Here is a 22,824-nt window from a genome sequence, read left to right on the forward strand (position 1 = left end):
TCATGTTTCGCATCCAAGGTGATTTAGGCCTGCCTTCATTTGTAGTTTATACATCATTAATAGCTATTTGTCCTGCAATAAAATATTACAGTTCACATTCAGGACTCCCTACCTTGCCGTCTTCTGGACATACTTTTTCTGACTGGGCTAATGCAAGCTCAAGATCTCTTGCTTTGGAAATAGGAGGTGATGGAGGGGAGGGCAAGAATTTATTCTCTGCATTTCATCCATTCTATATAACCATATGTGCATTGCTAACAGTATGAACTGGTACTCTTGCCCCTTCAAAACTAGCTTCCATGACTGTATATTGTCGTGATGACTTAAAGTCACAATGTCAGTGCTGCTAACACTAATCTTATAAACCCTTTATTTGCAACCTACAAGCCAGTTAAAGAGGATAATCAGCTCCTACCTCCAGAGAGAAGGCTGAGTTCAGAGGAAAGGGAGATGGCCTCCAAACATAAGTGAGTAGCAAGCCCTATGATGATTGTGTTTGCCCAAAGCTGTCACTGCACTCAAGCAAGCAGGAATACCACTTGTGCCAATATGGCTTGCAAACAACAAGCTGCTTAAACAGACTTTAACAGACTAAACTGTTAGTTACCTAACAGTTAAAACGTGTACTAAGTTCTGTTATGCCATTAAGTTACCTGGATCATTTGTGAAAACAGCTGCACTAATGTGTCATTTTTATACTTGTGTCCACACTAGTAGATTGTATCTACATGTAAATGAAGGGTAAGATAATTAAAAGCTTTAAAAAGTTCATCTGTCACTAATAAACAGAATATGTTAAATTTTTTTACTATCAACTGTGAGTTGGTCAGACTGGAGGCAGAGTCAGTGACGCGCAAAGTTGTCCTCTTTTGCGTCTCAGAGAAGCAGGATTAGTTGAACTGACAAAAGATTAGAAGGCAGATGGCACATCATGGAGGGCAAAGCACATTGTCAAAGCTCATAAGACAACCTGCCCTAGGGTTGGTTTGGCTTGGCACCCATTAGAACAACAATTTGGAGCTGAAAATGGGAAAATTAAAATATAAGGAAGACAAAAAATAATTGTTGGGGTTCTCAGTTTTTCTTATTCATATGAGATATATAGAAGATTCTAAGCTTTCTTCCGTAAAACGCTGGGAAATGCGTGGAAGGTATTTGCCTTGTACAAACAGGTTTGCCACACATATGTAGACAGTGTGGTCCTGGAGTACAAAGAAAGTGTTCCTCAATAAAAGAGGAATTCTGCTGCTTCCTCAGCAAACAGGACAGCTAAGGTAGCGCAGGTGGAGATGCCCAGAAATGCTGAGCCAGGGTGTGCTGAAGGGGTGTGCAGAAGGGCATGCAGCAATTTCATCGTGCAAAAGCCACCCAGAGCTGCTAGGTTCCCAGCACTATCTTCTTCCCAGCTCTCATTCTGGATCTGTATCTAATATCTGAAGATGACATAGCTAAACTCCACAGACAAAAAGGTTTGTATAATTTAGAAGTTTGACATAAAACTACCTAGAGAGTTGGTGAGGTATAAACTAAAAACACTTAGTTCTATTCTTGTGAAAAAATTAGCTCTGCGGTTTGTACAAGAAATATGGCAAAGCTTGGCCAAATACCTGCTTATAATAAGGTACATCACAGTTCCATCTTTGAGCCTCCTTATATTCTAGATGGCTACTATCATTTTGTGAATGCTGTGTCTAACCCGCGTTAGTGGGCTTCCATCAACCTTTCTTCAGAGGCAAGTGGAAGCTTGTGGTCAACTCCAGGATTTCCAACCTTGGTTTTCCAATTTTGCTTAGGGGATGTTTTCTACCAATTCATTCTGATTACTGGCTTATTAAGGAATTTGATGGCTATTGTGATATAAACAATATTGGTTGCTTTGCTCCTGCCAAACTTTCTAACTTATCTAACTGGGTCACTGGTTTAGTGAGGTGCCCTTCAGGTAAAATCCTGCTGCAGCTAGTCTGATACTGAGAAGCTGCGAAGGCTTCTTCCCTACAAAAAGGGTTATTAGCGCAAAGTCTGATGCATTAAAAAATTAGCTATATGCTAATCCTAGAGTTGGCGGTATGAGTAATCTGAGCATGAACAGAAGGCTCAGGCTTGGTAGGCATGATTCATATAATCCTACTGGAGTTTGCAGAGGTTAGTGTCTTAACGGAATCATCAGCTTCTGATGATGTTCCTTCTCTTCTTGCCCAAGAGAAGGAAGGAGCCTTAAACAGCCCAGCACCTTTTTCCCCAGCTTTATCCCCTGATAAAGCTCCTGACCTTAAGTTTGTAGGGCTTACATTAAGACAATGAGCAGAGATTGTGAACAGCATGATTCAGCATTGTCAGCTGATGTGGGTTGCTGGTATTTCGTTTGTGTTATTGGAAAGAGGAAGCTAGGCAGCTTTTTACAGCTACTTGAAGATGTTATCTTCAGTAGTAAAAAATAAATTCAGGTAATGGTTTTGTGTTTTATTTAAACTTTTAAATGCATGAAAATGCAGTAATGGGCAATTCTTTAAAACATTCCTTTCTGCTGCTTCAGTTTTTTATTAGATTTTAAAAAAAAGAGAAGTTTTGAACTGGTTGAAACCAGCATTAATTCTGTCACTGCCTTCAACGGGACTAGGATTCAACATCAGTGTCTATATTTGTAAGTCTGAATTTAGAACAAGTAGGAGAAAGCATTTGGTATGTTACAGACAAAAATGGTCTACAAGCTGTGTTCCATGCACAGTGGAAAAAATTATATATATTCCATCTGTATACCTGCTTATCCGATTTGGTTTTTTTAAATAGTTTATTAAATTAGAGTTAACAGATGCATGGTGTCTTTGTACCAGCTTCTACTTGCACTGCTGGACAGAGCAAAAAAAAATTCTTGGAAGTTAAGTTCTAATCTTCCAAACTCACCTGGACCGAGAAGAAATTTTGGTCTTCGTCAAATTCAAGCAAGATTTGGCAAAATCCTCCCCATCAAAAAAGGCAGGCAGTTACACACAGGCTCTGTTATTAGCTATGTGGCTCTCCTGTGGCCTCTACAAGTCTCAAACCTGCCTGTACCTTCTAGTCTGAGAAGCAAGGGGGTTTAGATCAAGGAGCAGGCTGTGAACCAAGTTGGGTCAGAATTTGACATGCAAGCGCAATTCTACTTTTCTTGTAGTGTGCAATTCTACTTTTCTTGTAGTCGGCAACTACTATGTCCACATTTTGTTATCTCCCAAAACTAAAACTGTAATTTTTCATTACTTGCATTTTTATAATTGTAAAATCAATTGCTTAACGTAATTATGCTTTTTCTTACAATTTTGGATTACGTGAACCATTCCGATTCGAAATTACCCTTTATCCTGCATATCAGTAGGTTAATACAAGATAGGCGCTGACTGGAGCCCTTCTTCTTACCCCAGCATCTGTGGCCTCACATGTGACTGTGACTCCTTGCCTTGTGCACACAGCAATTTACAACTAATGGACAACTAAGACTGTTTGGCTTCTAATGTCAGCCTCGGGTGCCGAGATCTCAGTACTAAATTAGCTCTGTTGGAAAGGAGTTAGTAATGATGATCCAACTTCCTCTTCTAGCGAATATCTCTATTAGAGTAAGTTAAATTTTAAAAATTATAAATTTTGGTGCTGGAGCTCAGAATTTGTATCTTTTTAAGAACTATTCATAATAATAGCATGTAATAACTAAAATTGTAATACATGTGCAAAATCACCCTTAAATGGGCCACAGTGAAGCAGCAGTGAAAGAATGTAGTCTTGAAAAATATGGAATTACAGCCACATGCCCATACGCTTCCTTTCGCACGTAAATAAGGTGAGTGCGATCAAGTAGGTGTCAGAGTAGGCAGGGCAATCGCCAGCAAGGACCTCTGGCAGGCACCAGAGGTGAGGTTGCCCCGCGTACCCCAGCCGCGCCTTTCGCAATGACATTTCGAGTGAGTTTTGGTGTATTTGGCAGTTCTGTCGGAGGGCGCAGCTGACAGCCCCGCTCCTGCGCTCCGGGGACGGCGTCTCCTTATTTCACTACGAAACACCTGGGGGGAAGAGCCCTCCGTGGCCGCGCTGGTGGGCGCAGCCCCGGCTACAGCGCCCTCGCCCCCCCGGGGCTGCCCGGGGCCTAGCGAGCTCGGGCACGCCGCAGCCGGGGCCGCGGCAGTCGGGCGGGGCGGGCGGCGCGGCGCTGTGCCCGGCGGCGCGGGGCGAGGGCCGCGGGGTGCCGCGGGGCGGGCGCGCCGCCGCCGCCGCTCCCGGTGCCTCCGCTCGGGCGGCTCCTGGCGGCGGCGGCGCTCCGAGCCCCTCCCGGCTAGCGGGGACGGCGGCGGGGCCCGATGGCGAGACCCGGCGCTGCGTGCCCGCCGCCCGCCCGCCGGGTGATGGTGGCCGCCCGGACGCTACTCTTCTGGGCGCTGGTGTACAGCTACTGCGGGGTGTGCGCCTGCATCGCCGGGCTGCGGCTGCTCTGGAGCATCGGCCGGCGGCCGGGCGAGACCTTCCGCTGGGTGGTGCGGGAGAACCCCCCCGCCTGCCTCAACGACCCCTCCCTGGGCACCCACTGCTACGTCCGGATCAAGGTGAGGGCGAGGGCGGGGAGAGCGGGCCCCGCTGCGCGCGTCCCTCCCTGCATGGCACCGCTGCCCGCCCTCCTCTGCACGCGTGTGCGCGGGCACCGCGCGTGCCCTCCTCTGCATGCGCGTACGCGCTGCACGCGCCTGCCTCCGCTGCCCCCGGGAAGCCGTGGCGCGCCCGGCCGGGCTCGCTGGGGTCCGCAGGCCGCGCCCGGCCCGGCTGCCCTGGGAGGAAGCGGTGCCCGGCCGGCCGAGGGGCCCGGGGCTCGCCGGGCGGGAGAGGCGCTCGCCGGCCCCGGGTCTCTCGCAACCTGCGTGCGGGTACGCGCCCCGTCGCTCCCCGCAGCCTTCTCTGCCGTGCCCTCCCTGTCATTCATGGTTTGCCCACTTGCCCCGGGGAGCTCCTTTCGTGCATCAGGGTCGCAGGGAAAACGTAGAGTAAAAAGATAAGTCCTGTCTCTAAGGTTTGTACACTTAAAGACACCAGTCAATTTTTATACTTGTCTCAGATCTCTACCTGTCATTTGCTCCTCCATCAAATGCTCTACGTGAAGTTATATTGGCTTGGTTTCTTTTGTAGTTACAGGTGAGCAAAGAATGCACTGCAAATTTTGTCATGTTATTTTTAATAAAATGAGCACAAAGATCTCAGTTCTGAGGGATCTGTGCAGATGATTTTGTGCCAAGCAGTACTAATATAAATTATTGAGCCAGTTTCTCGTGATTTGCATGAGGGTTTTTTTTTCTATCATTAGGAGGCATGTGTGTGCTTTTTTACTCATATGCCACATTCTTTTTTCCTATAGCACCAAGCAGTAAATGAATGGGTAGCTGGCGAAGTGAGGGGTGTGACAGCAATAAAAGAGCATTTGGGGGAATATCGAATTGCTGTCAATACAACAGTCTATCACTCATTTCAGGAAATACGAAACCCTCTTGCTGTTGGGTAACAGCAGGCTAATGTGTCACTTTCCAAATGCACGCATCCTACAGATCTGTACAGGTTTCAAAAAAACAAAGAAAAAAGTGCGTTTCAGAAAAGATGGCAACATCCTATGTCTGTTTTGGGGAGCAGAAAAAAGGGGACAGAAAGGAGCAACTGGAAAGGTAGAGGATGGGCTTAGTTTGTGGCTGCTGTACAAGTGGTGATTGAATTTGTATGAGTAAAGGGAATGTCCTCAAACGCAATAAATAGATCAAAATAAAAACATTGGCGGTAAATCCCTAGAGGACACTAATTGAAAGGAGTGGAATGGAGGAGGGCTTACCTGCTACTCACTAAATTGAGAAGAGAAACTGTAGAAGGAAACTGAGAAACTTCTAATTTTTTAAATATAAAAGGATCAAAGAGTGATACAGAGAATGGTGAAGATGATGTAATGGCCCTAAGATTTACTAGGAAGAGATCATTAAGTACTTAGAAATGCATAGATGCTTTTACCTCTAGGGACTTTAACTTCATTGGCAGAGGAGAAATATCAGTGTAATTTTGGGCAGGACTGAGCAAAAAGTCACTATTATATCCATAGTGAGTATAAAACCCCCAGATGTTCCCTTTTCAGAGCCCTTTCAAGAATCAAGATGTAAGTTAATGGTTTTGTACCTGGTTAGTGACTTAGCAGTGCCAAGGTAGCTCAGAGAATTTGAAGCATCTCTGGCAAGAAAAACGTTTTCTATGCATTTGTGATCCTTGGCATGATATAAGCTCTTGATGTACAGCAAAGGCATGGGGTTTTTCTTCCCTCTTTAAAATAGCAGAGACAGCAGTTTCCTTCACATGACTTCTAAACAGCATGTTGTATTTTGTGAGCTAACTCTTCCCAACTTCTGTATCCACTTCTGTGCCAGAATTCAATAAACCTTCTAGGTCATAATTTCAGCTTATTTAAATTCTACTGGATTTGACCTTGAGTTAGGCTAAGCTTGTGTACATCCATTCATTTCCATTGCATTTCAGTGTTCAGCCCCTGCATTGCTAACAGTAAGTAACTTGCCTGCTGGTAATTCTCATAAGACCCATTTTCTTAAAAGGTGCATCAGAAATAGTGACTGTAGACAGAGCAGAAAGAAGATTATAACATTAAGGCTTTCTTTTCTGAAGCGAGTCTGAAACCTTGAACAGTAAAAACGAGCAAAACCCACTTGCTTTCTAGTTACTTAATTTTGATTGCTTAAGAAGCCATGCAGTCCTTTATTGTGCCAAAATGTAATGTGATGGTTTTAAATAGTTGCATAATCTTACAAACTAACTGAAAGACTGAAAGTGCATTTAAAGTGTATTGTGTCTTAGTGTCTTTCCATAAAGCACATGACTGGTGTCCGTGTGAAAGCAAGGTGCCAGCTTCGACAGTAATCTGCATTTCCTAGTCACCATGCCAGGCAGTGCTCTTTCAGAAAGGTCAGCATGCTCATGGCTGAACTGGCACACAGTCGACATAGCCTGACATGTATTAAAGATGGTCCTCCCTAGAAGAAGCTCTGGCAGCTGGGGTGTGATACTCAGCGTTGCCAGGGTGTAGCAGAATCGCAGAGGACTTCAGCTTCAAAAACTGACAATTTGATTTTTTTTTTTCAGGGGCAATACATTATTTCTTAGAATATTGACTGAAACCGTATTCATTCTCAAATGCCAGTATAGCAGTTTTATGCAGCAATAAAAACACATTTATTTTTCTCTCGTTTTAGGATTCGGGGTTAAGATTCCACTATGTGGCCGCTGGAGAAAGGGGTAAACCACTCATGCTGCTCCTTCATGGCTTTCCAGAGTTCTGGTAAAACTCCCTATGTGCTTTTCTTGTATAAAAGAGGCTGCTTAAGATACCTGAGAGTGATCATCTCAGCTTAAGTATCCCTAGCGTCATCTGTTTTATGTATCTATGAGTACTAACGGCATGAAGTTTAATAGGGAACAAACCACTGAAACATTTTTTAACTGCAGCATCCACAAAAAATTCCTGCAGGCTGATGCGAACCAACCATCTTTTTTGCATTGTCAATCCATTTTTCCCCAAATATGCACACTTTTCTTCAAACTTTGGGAAGGAACTGTTCATTTTTAATGAATTTCCTGTTTGGATAACGTTTGTACTAACATGGCTAAACTTATGAATTATAGCAGAGGGTGTTAAAATGAGGATTCATTATATATTAAGTGCAATAGGGATTGCTGCATTTATTAAAAGTACTGTACATTAATTTTTAACTGAGGGAGGAGAAGAAGAACTGTGAGTTCTATAGGCTATTGTGCAGCCTAATTGCAGCATGCTACTCAGGGAAAAAGGTTCTATTATTAGTTCATCATAAGATGAATGATGAATCAAATGCAATCCTAAATGTTTGTTTATAACAATGAAAAGCAGTCATGTGTCTAATGATTTAACCAAATTGCTTGGGCTGTCATTGCCAGGTTTAACTAGTGAAGCATGGCTTGCAGAACTTGCACCGAAAAAACAATAAGGGAATAGTGGAAGTGGTGATGCCAGTAATTCAGCAAGTTAAACGATCCTTTTCCTTTCTGGACTCAGATATGGAGCTAGGCTCCACTGTTGGAATTGTGATCTTTCAAGCTGGACTCAGGTCATACCATGATAAATTGACCCAGGTAAAACAGAGGTCAGTTCTCTTCCCTTAGCAATTTCCCATAGATACTAACGGCCTTGAGGATGGTGGTAGAAAGTCATATTTATTTTAAGATAAATTTTCAAAGAAGTAGATTATTCTAATAATAAATTGCTATCTAAAACTGGAAACTTGGACTAAGACGACAGTTGCATACTCTATGCAAACACGCATACCTTGCATAGTACATATTCTAACACAATAAGACAGCTGAGACTACAGCTGATTTCCCCTATAGTGGGAATAGTAACGGAAAATTTAGCATTTTGTATACATATTCTACTGAGATCTGGTATATTATTTTCAAAAAGCAGAAAGCCATTCTTACAGTTTAGAATGGTGAGTCATGTTTTAAGTGAGAGTTAATTATTGTATTACCTGACCATTCAAAAAGAAGGAATGAGAAACTCTTTGGCTAGCAAAAAAAGAAAAAAACCAAAATGGGTATGATTCACAGTTACAATTCTTAATTGTAACAAATCCTCTGCCTTCAAATGTCTCAAGGTTATAAGTAGGACAACTATAACCAGGCAATACTGACCTTAGTGAGTGACTGAGACTGTCTGAAGATGAAAGATCACTTAAGAATATAATGCACCAGAGCCATTAAGTACTTTAGATGCATAAGAACTTGAAAATTAATACCAATGTTCTGGAAAAACAATAATAAAATATTTGAAATTGGGCATAATGTGTTGAGACAGCTGGGTACCTATAAGACTTGTGTGTGAGCTGCTAAATTTTGTACAAGATGCCTTTCAGAAATAATGTGATCAGAAAGTCACAAAATAGTTTCTATTATTCAACCTTATGAAAATGAAAGTATTCAACATTTCCAATATTTCCAAATTCTGCTTGCAAAGTAGTTCTTCAATAGTGACATTTCATACGTGGTAAAAGGATTTCTTTGAATATAAAACCTATCCAATTGGTAGGTCAGACATTTGGTGATTGATGGACTGTTGTGAAAACAGAAGATGAGGATGGCAAGTAGACATTTTCTGAAAACAAAAATAGTTTATGTATTTATTTACTGGCCTCGTCGTTTCTTCTTACTGAAGTATATAGGATAGCTACAACAGTTACCATGGCAAATTCAGCTTCCAAGGCATTGTATAATGCCTTTAAAAATTTCATTCCTGGAGATCTCAGCTAAATCTTGTATTTGCATTATATGGCACTGAAATGAAAAGGTTCTGACTGTTCTGTTTATGTGAATAAAAATTTCTACAATTAATGAGTGTTAGTGTAATATTACCTATGTTAAAAATCCCTGATAGGCTGGAGGCAAAGCTAAAGTGGAAAAGCCAATGGTGTGATAGAGACACTGTTTGAATTAAGGTAAAATTCTGTGCATTACTCTTACGATCGCTGATGATCCAAATGTTATATATCATTTATCTGAGATTGTTGAAACAAGAGCAGAAGTAAAAGCTAGATCCTGGCACAGAGGGATGCAGCCATTATTATATATGCCTAGAAGGATCATGTTTTTCATATATCTTTCTATTACAGTATAAGATAAGGCCATATCTGTCTTGGTACTGGCTATTCTGAAATTTACTTGGTTTCAATAACAGTTGAAGGCAGGTAGTTCTTGCAGGATGAGACCCACCATTTTCTTGTTATTTTTGCTTCATAACACACATCTAGTCACTACACACTATTACAGAATGAGGAACAGCTCAGGCCTTTGCCTGAGTTCTTAATTTTGTACGTCTTTTAATGTGTGTAATGTTATCACTCTTTTCCATAGAAAGACAAGCAATGAAATACTTTGTATTTCACACATTGCGAGATTGTTCTGGAGCAATTCTGGTAGTATAGAGACACAGATGAAAGTGTACATAATATAAATCATATAAACGTCACCGAGTTCATTTGTTATTCATTATATTTCTTTCTTTGGTTTATTTAGTGTATGAATTATGACTTTCCTTTTCTGAAAAGAAAAAAAAAACAAACGTGCCTTGAAGCATGTTTCCCTACTCCATCAAAATGTGTGTGTGAGCAAGCCAGGGAGAAGAGAAAGCTTTTCGGACCTTAGTTTTTTGATGATACTACGGCTCCAAGGATAAAACAGAGTAGTCCTCTGTGTGCTCTGGTTTATGCCTGCTTCCTTTGCAGCAAAGGGACCATGCCAGACTCCAGGAACTGTTAGAACACCCAGGCTCTGGCCATGCCCCCTTTCTGGCAGCTGCACTTCCTTACGGGGGAATTCAAGAAGGGAGCACAAAACTACTATAGCCACAAAGGACCATCAGCGTACCACAGAAAGAAAAAAAGAATCTCATTGCAAACAAAGACATGCTAATTTACTCTCAACTCTTTGGGAGCAAAAGCATTGACTGCATTTTGGTATCGTACTGCTTGACCTTATAACTCCAACTTTTTTTTCCCCTTTGTTAGGTATTCTTGGCGCCATCAATTGCGAGAATTTAAAAGTGAATATCGAGTGGTGGCCCTGGATTTGAGAGGTTATGGAGAAACAGATGCTCCTTCTCACAAAGAAAATTACAAGTTAGATTGCCTGATAACAGATATAAAGGATATTTTGGAATCTCTAGGTGCGTTAGTAGAAGACAAACTACTCAGCTCATAGATTACTTGATTTTCTGGGAAAAACCCCATAAAGATCTAGCATTGATTTTTTTAAAAACTGCATTCTCTTTAATGTATACACATTACATATATATATATAGATATAAATCTAAGGATACTTACATTTTATGGACCATTATCAATGAAAAAGGTTTGGTTTTTAATTATGATGTGTATGTCAGTATAAACAATATGTAAAGATGATTTTCCATCATGAGTTTAAAAAAAAATCTTCCCTATGTGGTGTGAAATCCAGCAGTACAAACCTATGGTCTTTTTCCCTAAGAAGGTCTTCGCTTACTCCTAACCATTGCACTTAGTGGATAATGTTCTGAATTAGAGTCTAATAGCACTTGCAGACCAAAGAATTTAAATCAGGTGACATTTTTCTTGCACAAACAAGATAAAATAAATATTGTGGGCTTTGTAAAGATGATGACAGTACATCTGCTTTATTAAAAAAAAAATCCCAAAATACTACTCCTGCACAGTCGTCAGTTCTCAAGAGCTGAATCACTCTGTCTTATACAACAGTGAGAAGAACAGAAGGGAGAACAAGGGACACATTGCTCCCCGTGGCAAATACATGGTGTAATGGTCTAGAGCTGAAGCGAGTCTGCAAAATTTGCCCTTCCAGTTCAGCTTGAAGCGTAGCTGTTCTGGCGATAAATTGTAACACCTTGTGAAGGATATTTCCCTTCCATACCAATAGCAAGACAAGGGATTAGACTGTCATTTTAATTCTCTGGATACTCTGTGGATAGTGAAACAACTTACTGCCTTTCACATGAAGAAATAGTAAAGCAGTGATTCCAGTTCTAAGGTTTGAATTTAGGATTTGCTTTGCTTGTGATGTTTGAATATTGTCAAAAGATTGGGCAGGCAGTCCCCACACTGTGTTTACATTTTCCAACCTTTGCTGGTTGTGTTAATCTCCATGGTAATGCCATGGTTATGCTTGAGAAGTGCTCTCATTATAATTCAATTTCATAGGGATTTAAAATTTTTTTGAAAAAGTATTTCTGAGGCTTGTTATCTTTGTTTGTTCTAACCCCAAGTTAAATTCTTTTGGAGAACTTGATTATATCAAAAGTGCTCCAAAAGATTTCTATTCAAGAGGGGTTATAAGGTGCTTTGACAACTGTGTTCAGGTTTATGTCAGAATTCTAAACAGTTTGGCTTTTATACATTTTATTTGTAGTGTATGTGCTCAGCATTACAATCCTTAATGAGGATGGCAATGGTATCTGACACTATAGTATGTATTCCAGCAGTGGTTAAAGGAGGAATGGTTAGGCTTTCAAAACCACAGCCATGATTTTTCCCCCTCCTTTTATTGCTGGTAAATTACCATTTTTATTGATGGAAGAATAAGTACGTGAATGCCAAGAACTTTAAAAATTGCCATCAAAACAGCATTTGGAGAAAAGCTACAGGCCTACTGAGTATATAAATGTGTGTGTGTGTGTATACGCTATATATGTATGGCAATTAAGTATAACGCCCACTTTTTGCATAATGATGATGTTCAGTGCTTAGATAACCTCCCATATTCAGAGAAATTTATAAGGATTAGTTTTGTTCAGGAGGAGTTCAGGAGATTGCTCAGTCTTTCTGTCTGCAGTTTCAAACTCCACACTCCCTAAACATGACAGATGTACATGCATTATAATGACTGCAAGTTGAATAGTATATCTGACCCTACATTGGCCAAGATGTGAACAGGCCATTTGGATACTGAGTTTAGTTTGACTTTGAGGTTGTATAATTAAAGTGTAATTGAAGTCCAATTAAATAATTTTAATTATTTGTAAATTTTTTTACTATAATAGTGCTCTATTTTTTCTGGCCGTTAGTAATGGAAGCAGTGCAGTATTAAGTAGTTACATTAATAAATGTTCTGGACCTCCTATCTTGCCCAATAATGATTTTATTGTATGTGATAATTTGTATGGATACAAATTCCACTGAAATAAAAGCACAAATTTCTGTTTATGTGGTAGGATACAACAAGTGTGTGTTGATTGGCCACGACTGGGGAGGAATGATCGCTTGGTTAGTGGCTATATGTTACCCTGAAGTGGTGACTAAGCTGATTGTGGTTAATTTCCCTCATCCTTCTGTGTTTACAGGTGAGTTTTATAGTAGTCTCTGTTAATCCAGAGTATCTGCATTTTCATTAAGATTGTGTTTGCTTTGAGGTTGCTAAAGAACCCTTTAGATGTTCAGTAGATAAGCTGCCAGTACTCAGTGCCTCTCACAATCTGGGCTGTATTTTATGAAGCAGTAAGGTATCAAGTATTTGACTTTTGGAAATAATTTATTGTAGGAAGTGGGAGTGCTTGCAACCAAACTTACCGATGTTTTTCTTAATCCTTGAAGGTCCACAAACATAATTTTCATATAAATGAATCTGTCTTATACCATTTTGGCAGGATAAAATTCCCTGAAGAGGAGTGTATATTGCATTACACCTAGGTTAAGGCCTCACTGCATTATTAAATCTGCATAAAACAGCCTTTGTATAAATGTGAATCAGACATTAGAATTTAATCCTGATTTAGGTGACAAGCGACAATTTATGATCTTGTACAATATTCATTGGAACAAGACAGCCTTTCCAGGCTACTTACTAGAGGCTCAGGAATGTACTAGTAGTGAGCTGAAATAAGGATTTATGTGCACTAGCAAAATTTGTTGTGTGACAGGCTTTGAGCTTGTCTACTACCCAGAATTACAAAACGTTTCATAGGGATTAGATCACCATTCAGTAATTAAAATGAAAGTAGTATCTCACTAATTTTAATTTCTTCAGTTGCTGACCTTGCCCTATTTCCATTTAAAAAGTCACCCCATCTCCCCAGAAATAGTTAAGAATATTCAATGCAGCTTTAATTTTCATTTCAGTTGAATGTAAATCTGACCTTACACCACTGTGGAATCAGAACCATTCACACATGTTGTTCTCACAGTGTTCTTGGGCACCTTTCTAAGATATTAAAGAACATTCTGCCAGGTAGTTAAGCTTCACTTACCCAAGGAAATGTCTGTTCACCACCACCTGAGGAAGCAGGAGCTTTTTGCAGTATTTTCACTGAGAGCAGGAGCCAGGCTGTATAGAAGACAAATATATTTTATTATAGTATTTCTTAGTATTTGTTTGCATATTTGTTAAAGTACAAAATCTGTTCTGTAGCTTGATAAAGTCTCCCTGGATCAACTTTGTTCTACTGTGGATTAAATGAAAATACACAGTTTATAAATTATGCAGAAAAGTAAAGCAAGCACTGTCATAATGGTCCATCAAGGAAAAATATAATGGGTGATGCAGTTTAAGAATGTATAAGATATGAAAGCTTAGAAGATAGCTGACACTTCAGTTTGCTTTGTTTCAAAATCCATTTTTATTCACTGTCAGAATTAATATTTCAGAGATTATCTCCTATGTTGGGAGTGCAATTTTGCCTTCCTGAATTTGCATCTGTAAAGGATAGGTTCTAGACTTCCTAGTACCTGCATACATTCTGTGGTTGCTGCGAGGAAGTTGGATATTTGAATGTCAGTGTTGGCTCTTGCAACTCCTTGGAGACACAAAATTACAATTTAAAAAAAAAAACGACTTAATGCAAATTTGGCTATATAATTTTCTTTTGTTATATATGCTCCAATGTCTTTAAAAAGTGACACTATGTAATCTTGATTACGGTTCTTGAAATTGCCAAGAAGACAACTGTTAGAAAAATTCTCTACTTTTGTGAACAGGATTGATGCTGTCTTTAGAATGTAAGTGGATTACCATCTACAGATTTCTGTGCATCACATCTTTGATGAGAGAAACAGTTAAAGACTTGTATTTATGCCTTTTATTCCACAGCTGAAAAAAATGCTTTGGACTAGCTACAGAAATAGATCTCTAAGTGAAAACCTATCATGCAATTAAACTCTCCAATGTCACTGCCCTCACCTAATCTTTGGCAGGCTCCTCGTTTGCTGACTGTTTCTATTTAAACATATAAAAGAAGTATGTTTTAATGGCCACATCATATACTTACTCCTGAAACAATAATCATCTTTTGTCACATAGCATGCTCTAACGTAATATTTTTTAAAACATTCCTTTAAGTTTAAAAAGTAGTAATATTAACAGTAATTTTGTTTGAGTCATCAGTTTTCATTTTTAATTCATGGGCATTTTTGTTTCAGAATACATTCTACGACATCCATCACAATTGATTAAATCTGGTTACTACTTCTTTTTCCAAATGCCATGGTTTCCTGAATTCATGTTTACAGTAAATGATTTCAAGGTGAGCAAAATGAGTGCTCTTGTTTATATATTTAACTGTGAGTGATGGAAGAATTGCCACCTACGTTGATCCCTTCTGATGTAGTTATAATTACTGGAAAAAATACGGAGCTTTCTGATTTTTCTTCTTAAGCTTTATATATTTTTATAAAGTAGCGTATAAATACATAGAGTCTCTGAGATTAACTCTTGCTTTTGCATTTCTGGGAGGTGTTCAGGTACATACTTTTAGCCTCCAGCACTACAGTGCATTACTCTACGTAAACAGTCAGCTGGTTTTACTTGTGCCCATGCCAGTGGGACACATTTGGTGCCTGGGGAACTCCTGCTGACTTACCTGTGTGCAGTGGGACATCCTCTTATCCCTCAGAGCCTGCCACAGGGCAGGCAGCCTGGGAGTCTGGGCATCAAATTCAGCCAGGTGATTAATTCTGCCTGAGGAACCATAAGGCCAACACCTTGTATAATCTTAAAAAATAAGTACATGTTGGAGTGACCATGGGTCGGAGTGGGAGCGCGTTCCCAGAGTAATGAGGAGTCCCAATGTGGGTATGGTCATTCTCCTTTATTTCAAGATATTGTGCTACTTTTGTAAGTTAGCCACACTAACACGCGCACCTACGAATCCTCTATTGGTTTACAGTCAGCAAGCACACGAATCTTAACATACACAGATTGGTCAAAAGCAGGTGTCCACGTGAACGCTTCCTGCGCCTGCATTCCGTTACATAATCTACTGATATTTACATTCCTCAGCCTGTTTTTCCCTATTCTACTATCACTTCAGAGACTCTAAAACTACAATTGCTCTTTAGCAGCCTTATACTGTTACTAACAAATCCTCAGTGCTTGGAATGTTCATAGGATGACCGTTATTTAATAAAAATCCCTCCACAAGTACAGGCATATAGAAAGGGGAAAAGCAGCTGTGGGCATGCATCCTCCTACATGCATACCGCCCAGCGCAGAGCTCCCAGTGCTGCACGCGCACAGGGCACGGCAAGCTGGGGAGGTCCTGAATCATTCTCCCTCCCGCCCTCTCAGCTGCTGGGGTCCATCCCAAAGAAAAGTATGTGCCCGCGCTTGCCTTTGCCTGCCGCAGGTGGCAGGTCAGGGTGCAGAACTGAGTAACTTGGTAATACTGCTCTTTGCCTGTACTTGATTATTCTGAAGTAAGTTATATCGGAAATAAGTTTACCCTGTGCTTTACACATAGCTCTCTGAAAAAAATCTCATTTAAACCATTCATTATACTCTAAACAATGTATAAATAGATTTTAGAAACGTGTCCTGTTAAAGGAGAGAAATCACATTTTCTAGCTATCTTATGTGGTGGCTTTTTATTCTTCCTTTTGTAGGTTCTGAAAAGTTTATTTACCAGCCAGGCCACTGGAATTGGAAGGAAAGGCTGCAGATTAACAGCAGAGGATATTGAAGCTTATCTCTATGTCTTTTCACAACCTGGAGCGTTAACTGGACCCATTAATCATTACAGGAATATTTTCAAGTGAGTGTAACATTCTGAAACAAGGTAAAATGTTCTAGAGACTCCTGGAGGCCAAAAATGTTATTGCATCTTCTGCCGCTAAAGTGGAAGGAAAAAACGCAAATCTGTTTCTGAAGTCTCAACAGGTAAAAAACGCATTCAGCGTCAGGCAGTGTGATGCAAAGTGAATTGTGTGAGATGTCCACACAAAACAGTGACACAACCGGAGTGCAGATAAGGAAAATCTTTGTTTCCAAATCTAATAAAGCAAAGACCCTTCCTCATTCACAGAACCCATGGCAATCACAAAAATCCATCTCTACATAATACTTACAAAATTAACATCAATTAATTGTTTGCATTACAGTTCATATAATCTAATAATAAGCTCTTTGTAGAGCTTATTATTAGATAATACTACTAGATAATATGCCATCCAAGCGAGTTACTCTCACTTGTAACTTTACAAAACCATGTCTGACTTTAATTTTATTGTGTTTGGGCTGGGTTTTTTTTTAAAAGGTGGGGTAGGTTTTTTTGTAACTAAGCCTAAAACTAATCCTAACTTGGTTTTTTTTTGTTCCAGTATTGGTCTCCTCAGACTCACTGGCAGCAATAAGCACGTATAGCAGGGAGCATGCATAGACTAAAGCTGAGAGATAGTATCACAATAGGAAATATTTTTGCAAGCTTAATATTTATTTTATTTTCTCCAGCAGTTTTCTAATGGTTTTAACTTTCCTGGAAGGAGTTGGCTTGCCCTTAGAGACTGATGCCCGCTTTTTACCTACCAAAAACTTAACAGGGCCAGAAGGTCTTTAACTTTGCATATACTCTACTTACGACTTGTAGCCCTAATTTGAAGGACTATACCAAGAAGAGTGGGATTGAACTCTTTTTTCCTTTACTGCCTCCAGTCTTCAACAGTGCTAAATCTCCTGCATGTTTCTTTAACACAAGACCAGCTTCCCACTATTCTTTAAAAATTACAGTTCTTTTCCTTCCCTAAACTCAATTTTTGAAGTAGAGTAATTTTTCATTTTCCCTGGCCCAAATTTAGTGCCACCTTTACTGCTCTTTCTGTGCCTTCCACGCTGTCACTGTCAGGAGAGCAGTCAGCAGGGAAATGCCGGGAGGAAAACAGGGATATGAGCTAGGTGCTGTCTTGTACAGGCTAAGAGACAAAACTGGAATGAGAAAGTAGAGAGACGGTATATTTTCTTCTAAACAAGGTAACACCAAGCACAGACACCAATGGGGAATAAATGAGATGGCTGTGCTGGTAACAGTATACTTATTTAAAGCTATGCAGAGAGCGGTGATGACATCAGCTGGGATGTCCAAGGGCAATGGGGAGCTGTGCAGCTGCACGGCAGCTCCCTGGCCCTGCAACTGCACTGCAGGAGCCCCCAGGGTAGGGCTAATGAGGAGCTGGAGAGGCGTGAGCGCCCTGAGCCTTGTTCCTTACATTTGCCACAGCACCTCGCATCAGTGAGTGTGCACATTAACCAGATGCTTCTCTGACAATAACAGTGAAATATCAGTGATAGCTGATAGCTGAATTGCTATGGGATTCAGATGAGACGAATGTAAGAGTTGCGTATGTTTAAACTATTGTTTCAGGCCTTTTCAGGCCGAAAAAAAAGTCTAGTATCAGTTATTAATCAGAAAGTATCTTCACAGCTATTAATTCCTCTGTCTGTGTGTGTATGTTTGTGCATTATTTGCTTTATTTTTCTAATGAAAGTATACCTGTACTGAATTCAGAGAATATTATTATAGGCGCTATCAGCCACAATGCAGCAGGCTTTGGACTGGAAGGAAAAGATTGCTCTTCAGCTCATTCTGTTCTTGCCACCAGTTCTGATGGTCACACCTTATGGGATGTGAATCATTAAATATTAAAACTGGATTGAAATTTTCACTTCCTCTCAATAAGCCATTGAGCAGCACTTAGATGCTAATGACTCGTATTCATCGTAACTCCCAGTGGGCTGGCACTGGTGACCTTCGTGTTAAAGGTTTCCAACTCATTACTATCTGGAGTGTTAAAGGTTCCAACTCATTACTATCTGGAGTTTCATTCTTCAGAGCTTAATTTTTCTGGAAAGTTATTTCCAAAGAGGTGATTGAAATCACCTTCTTCCATCCATCACCAACACATCCTTGTATAAATAGCGCAGCAGTCATTTGCTTCACTATAGACACAAACACTTTTGGAATAAAAATCATAAAGCTTTTTGTATCATGCTTGGTTAAGAGAGATAGGTAAGCAGTTGAAGCTTGAATTTCTTCTGATATGCCATTTTTCAGAAAATGGGATTACTTCTTTTATAGGAGTTAAGAAGTACTTCAGTATTTATTTACAGAAAAACTGCTGGTCAACTAACAGTGCTGTATGAAGGCTTGAGTCTGTTTTTCAAAGAATTAAACTTCATGAGTGGAACTTCTCTTTCTAAATGTGAAATCTGCGTGTTAATCTTTGTTGAAGGAGATTTCTAGAAACTTCAGGCACGATATAATGTGCCATATTCCAGACTGAAAAGAAATACAGTGTAGCTGCTAGGCAATGAAAAAGGACAGGTTGTTTATCTATGCAGTGTGTGTAAAACGCCCAGTAGAGTTTCCCTAAGTGAGGCTACAAATCTTGTATGGCACTTACCCACAAAATAATAGTAAACCCTACGGTAGTGAAAAAATACACATATAAATAGTGAAGAGATCCAGGATACTGGATTTAAAATTTAAAAAGATTAGTCTAAATGCACTGAATCAGATCATCAGATTATCAGTTTTTAAAACTGATGATTTTAACTTTAATAAGCTATGGTTCAGTGGGTTAGGTCAGTTTGTTTGAAAAATGAGATTTTAAATCCACTGCTACAAAAGCCATTCTAAGAATTTTCTTAATTCATCAATCAAAATGAAGTTAAATTATTATTTAAAGTGACCTTTTATTAATATTTCTTGACATTATGTATAAGTAGAGAGAAGGAATGTCTTCAGAGTCTCCATTTCTTTGTCTTATCTTAAACTAATGCATGCCATCTTCTTTGTCTTTCCCTTTTAACAAAGCATAGTCTCTTAACGAACTCCTAAGTTTCAACCTAGCACTTAAGTTTGTCATAAAGGTTTGCTCAGAAAATCTTCTTTATACATTACTGGTTTAAAATAATCATGTTTGAGCACTAGTATAATAAAGATTTGTATCTGATCAGATGGAATCTGTTTTGAATTGTCACAGCTAGTCTGTTACAATATGTGGCTAAGATTAAGCAATTCAAGCAAAAATTAGATAAATTTTTCAGCATCTCTGAAAGAGATGAGCTGGAATAAATTCTGGTGGGTTAATATGGTTTATGTTGAAATAGTCTTTCATTTCTAGCTACCTGTATCTTTCCTAATGTCTGCCTTTAATGTGAGGAAATATTTATAAAATATTCCATTTAAAATAATTGTATTAAGAAAAAATAGTAAGTTTTTACTGAAAGTTTAAATAGGTCATTGTGGTGGTATAATTTTTACTAACGTTTTACTTTCTAAGGGCTTTTCTTCAAAGTATCAATAAAATGTCTTACAGTGCATTTATCTTTAAACACTTTCTAATCTGCCAAAGCTCTGGGTTGTGACATTGCAGTTTTAAAGAGATTATGACTCCGTGAAAGGCAAATTTTTAAGGAACAGTTTTCTTTCACTGCATACAGATGTAGGTATGTAAGTCCAAGGCCTTCAGAAACATACTGTAGCTCTTTATAAAGGGACCTCTGATGTACTTTGAAAGTTACATGGATTTCACAGATGAGTGAATGTAACTGACTTCAGTTCAGCATTTCAGACATCAGTGTTCTATAGAATATCTTTTTCTACAGATATTTTTATTTTAGCTGTACTACATGATATTTAATTTTGAGTAGGTCTGAAACACTCTAGCTGGTGTCTTCCGTAGTGTCCAAAAACAGCAGCCTGCCATTTCCTAGACAACCATTTTTTGGCAAGGCAGTTTGGCTACTCAGGTAGCTAGATGCCTTGAACACTGTACTCTCAATGTGATTCAAAGCATCATATTTCATTTAAACCTACTTGCAGCAAATAATGCAGGTTCAGAAATTTGCCAAAGCATTCATCAACCAAGGGAAAGCCACTGATGTAAAAAATTCTGGCCATGTTGTTCCACATTCCCTTTTACAGAGATCATGGGGCTCCTGAGCTGTGCACCATGCCGAAGCATCATTCATGTTCCAAAAATAAGACCTCTGTTGCAATCAACTGCTGATTACAGACATGTTACAGGAAAAGTATCTTCCAACAATTTTACCATCCTTAAAAACAATTAAAGGACTTTGAGTCACAGGAGTGTTTTCTTGGTATTGTAGAAGATATCTTGGAACCTAGAAAGCTTGCAATGAGATTCACTGTGTTGATTTCAAAAGCTAAGTTGACTGAAATCTGTCTTGGTGATTTTTGTAAAAAAATACCTAACTAAGTGTGTTTTATTTTTAAAGCTGCCTGCCTTTGCAGCACCATGAAGTCATCATGCCAACCCTGCTGTTATGGGGAGAAAGAGATGCATTTATGGAAGTTGAGATGGCAGAAATTACACGGATTTATGTTAAAAATCATTTCAGATTAACTATTTTGTCTGAAGCCAGTCATTGGCTCCAGCAGGATCAACCTGACATAGTGAACAAGTTGATATGGACCTTTCTAAAGGAAGAGACAACAAGAAAAAGAGAATGACTGTTTGTACATGTTTTAAGGGGTCTACATAAAAGCTCTTCAGATTTAAAAACTAATTGTTATCAGGGCCATATTTCCAGCCTGCCTTCTATTTTGAGCTCTGTTAGAGAAAAGTGTTTTCAATGTACTGTACATTTGGACACCAATGTTACTGCTAAAAGAAGAAGCGAATATGAGAATATATAGTACCAACATTGGTTTTACCTGTATACTCGTATTTTGCACATAAAAACACCTGCCTTAAGATATATATGTATTTGTACAGAAAGAAAATCATAGAAAGTTGCTTGATTTTGTTTTCTCCCTTGCTTTTTGGTTTTAATGTGTGGTGCCTTTTACAAATTTATAATGAAACAATAGAGTGGTGCCAGACTGAAGGAAGTAATGAGTTTTCATTCTAGATTCATCTGAATTTTTTTAATGTACTTTACCATTAAACAGTAACTAACTCTTTTTATTATCTATATTTTAGCATACTGACTGACTGAAAAATTCCTGGGCACATTTCTAGTCTTCAAGTGAATAATGATCTTGTTGTATTGTTGAATGCAGCTGCTTTGTGCGATGTGTTTTTCTTTCTTGACTAAAAAATGGGAAACCTGTACACTCAACATGTCTGAACAAGAAGAATGGAAAATTAAGATATAACATGTATCAAATCCACCTCTGTCTAATAAAATGCAACTTAGACTACTTCCTTTATCTGACTTCCTATGGGGAGATTTCTTACCGAAGCTAAGAATTGGGTTTGAATAGCTGAAGTGTCTGTCCATTGTGCAGCGTTCCTCATGCTGTGATTGGTGTAGTTTCTTGGAAATAATGCCTCATTGTTGGCATTATCCTTCCTACTTTAGCAACTACTGTTCTTGTCTCCAAGAACTGCTGCCAAGTTCCTGTGTTTATAAGAGGAAGAGACACAGTGATTATGGAAACAGAGCGTAGAATTAACTTGCATCTGACAGCAAGGGACAAGAAAAGTGGATGCTAACTACAAAGAAAACAGTGGCACAAAACGCAAGTCCCCAGAAGAGGTGAGTCACCTGCCTACACAATTTCCAAAGGCTCCCTCTCCACCTCCAGAGCAACTGCGTGGTCTGGGAACAGGCAAGGATCGACAAGGACCCATCAGAGGAGGCATTGGAGCCAGGTGGGCCTGAACCAACTGTCCACACCAAGAGCAGACAATTACTGGGGAGTCCCAACAAGTCCCACGCTGATGTGTGTGTCATCTCTTTCGAGCCACAGTCTCCCGCACAGGTACTTGGCACAGCCCCTGCTGACATCGACGTAATCCTTGCAAGAAAATGGACCGTCGGCCAAGTATGAGCTCGTGGCTGGCAATCTGCTCCCTTTCGTGCAGTTCGCAAAACCTGAGGAAGAGTCCCCTCGCTACTGGTATTGATCTCGCCTTTCCCATCCATGGCTGGTACCTGCCTTTCAAGGATATTTTTCCCCAAAATATTTTCAGCATTTATCGACTGAAACAGTTACATGCTTCTTTTACTTAAACTGTA

General features: G+C 39.6%; 1 protein-coding gene across 1 annotated transcript; it reads left to right on the forward strand.

The window, feature by feature from the left end:
• Positions 1-4,270: 4,270 nt before the first annotated feature.
• On the forward strand, positions 4,271-22,010 carry EPHX4 (epoxide hydrolase 4). The gene is made up of 7 exons (XM_075157059.1): positions 4,271-4,568; positions 7,248-7,333; positions 10,590-10,747; positions 12,785-12,913; positions 14,985-15,088; positions 16,446-16,594; positions 21,076-22,010. The coding sequence occupies exons 1-7, from the start codon at positions 4,326-4,328 to the stop codon at positions 21,308-21,310; spliced, it is 1,104 nt and encodes a 367-aa protein (XP_075013160.1). The 5' UTR covers positions 4,271-4,325; the 3' UTR covers positions 21,311-22,010.
• Positions 22,011-22,824: the final 814 nt, after the last annotated feature.

This window comes from Calonectris borealis, chromosome 8 (genome assembly GCF_964195595.1).
Source record: "Calonectris borealis chromosome 8, bCalBor7.hap1.2, whole genome shotgun sequence".
In the NCBI taxonomy this organism is placed as follows: Eukaryota; Metazoa; Chordata; class Aves; order Procellariiformes; family Procellariidae; genus Calonectris; species Calonectris borealis.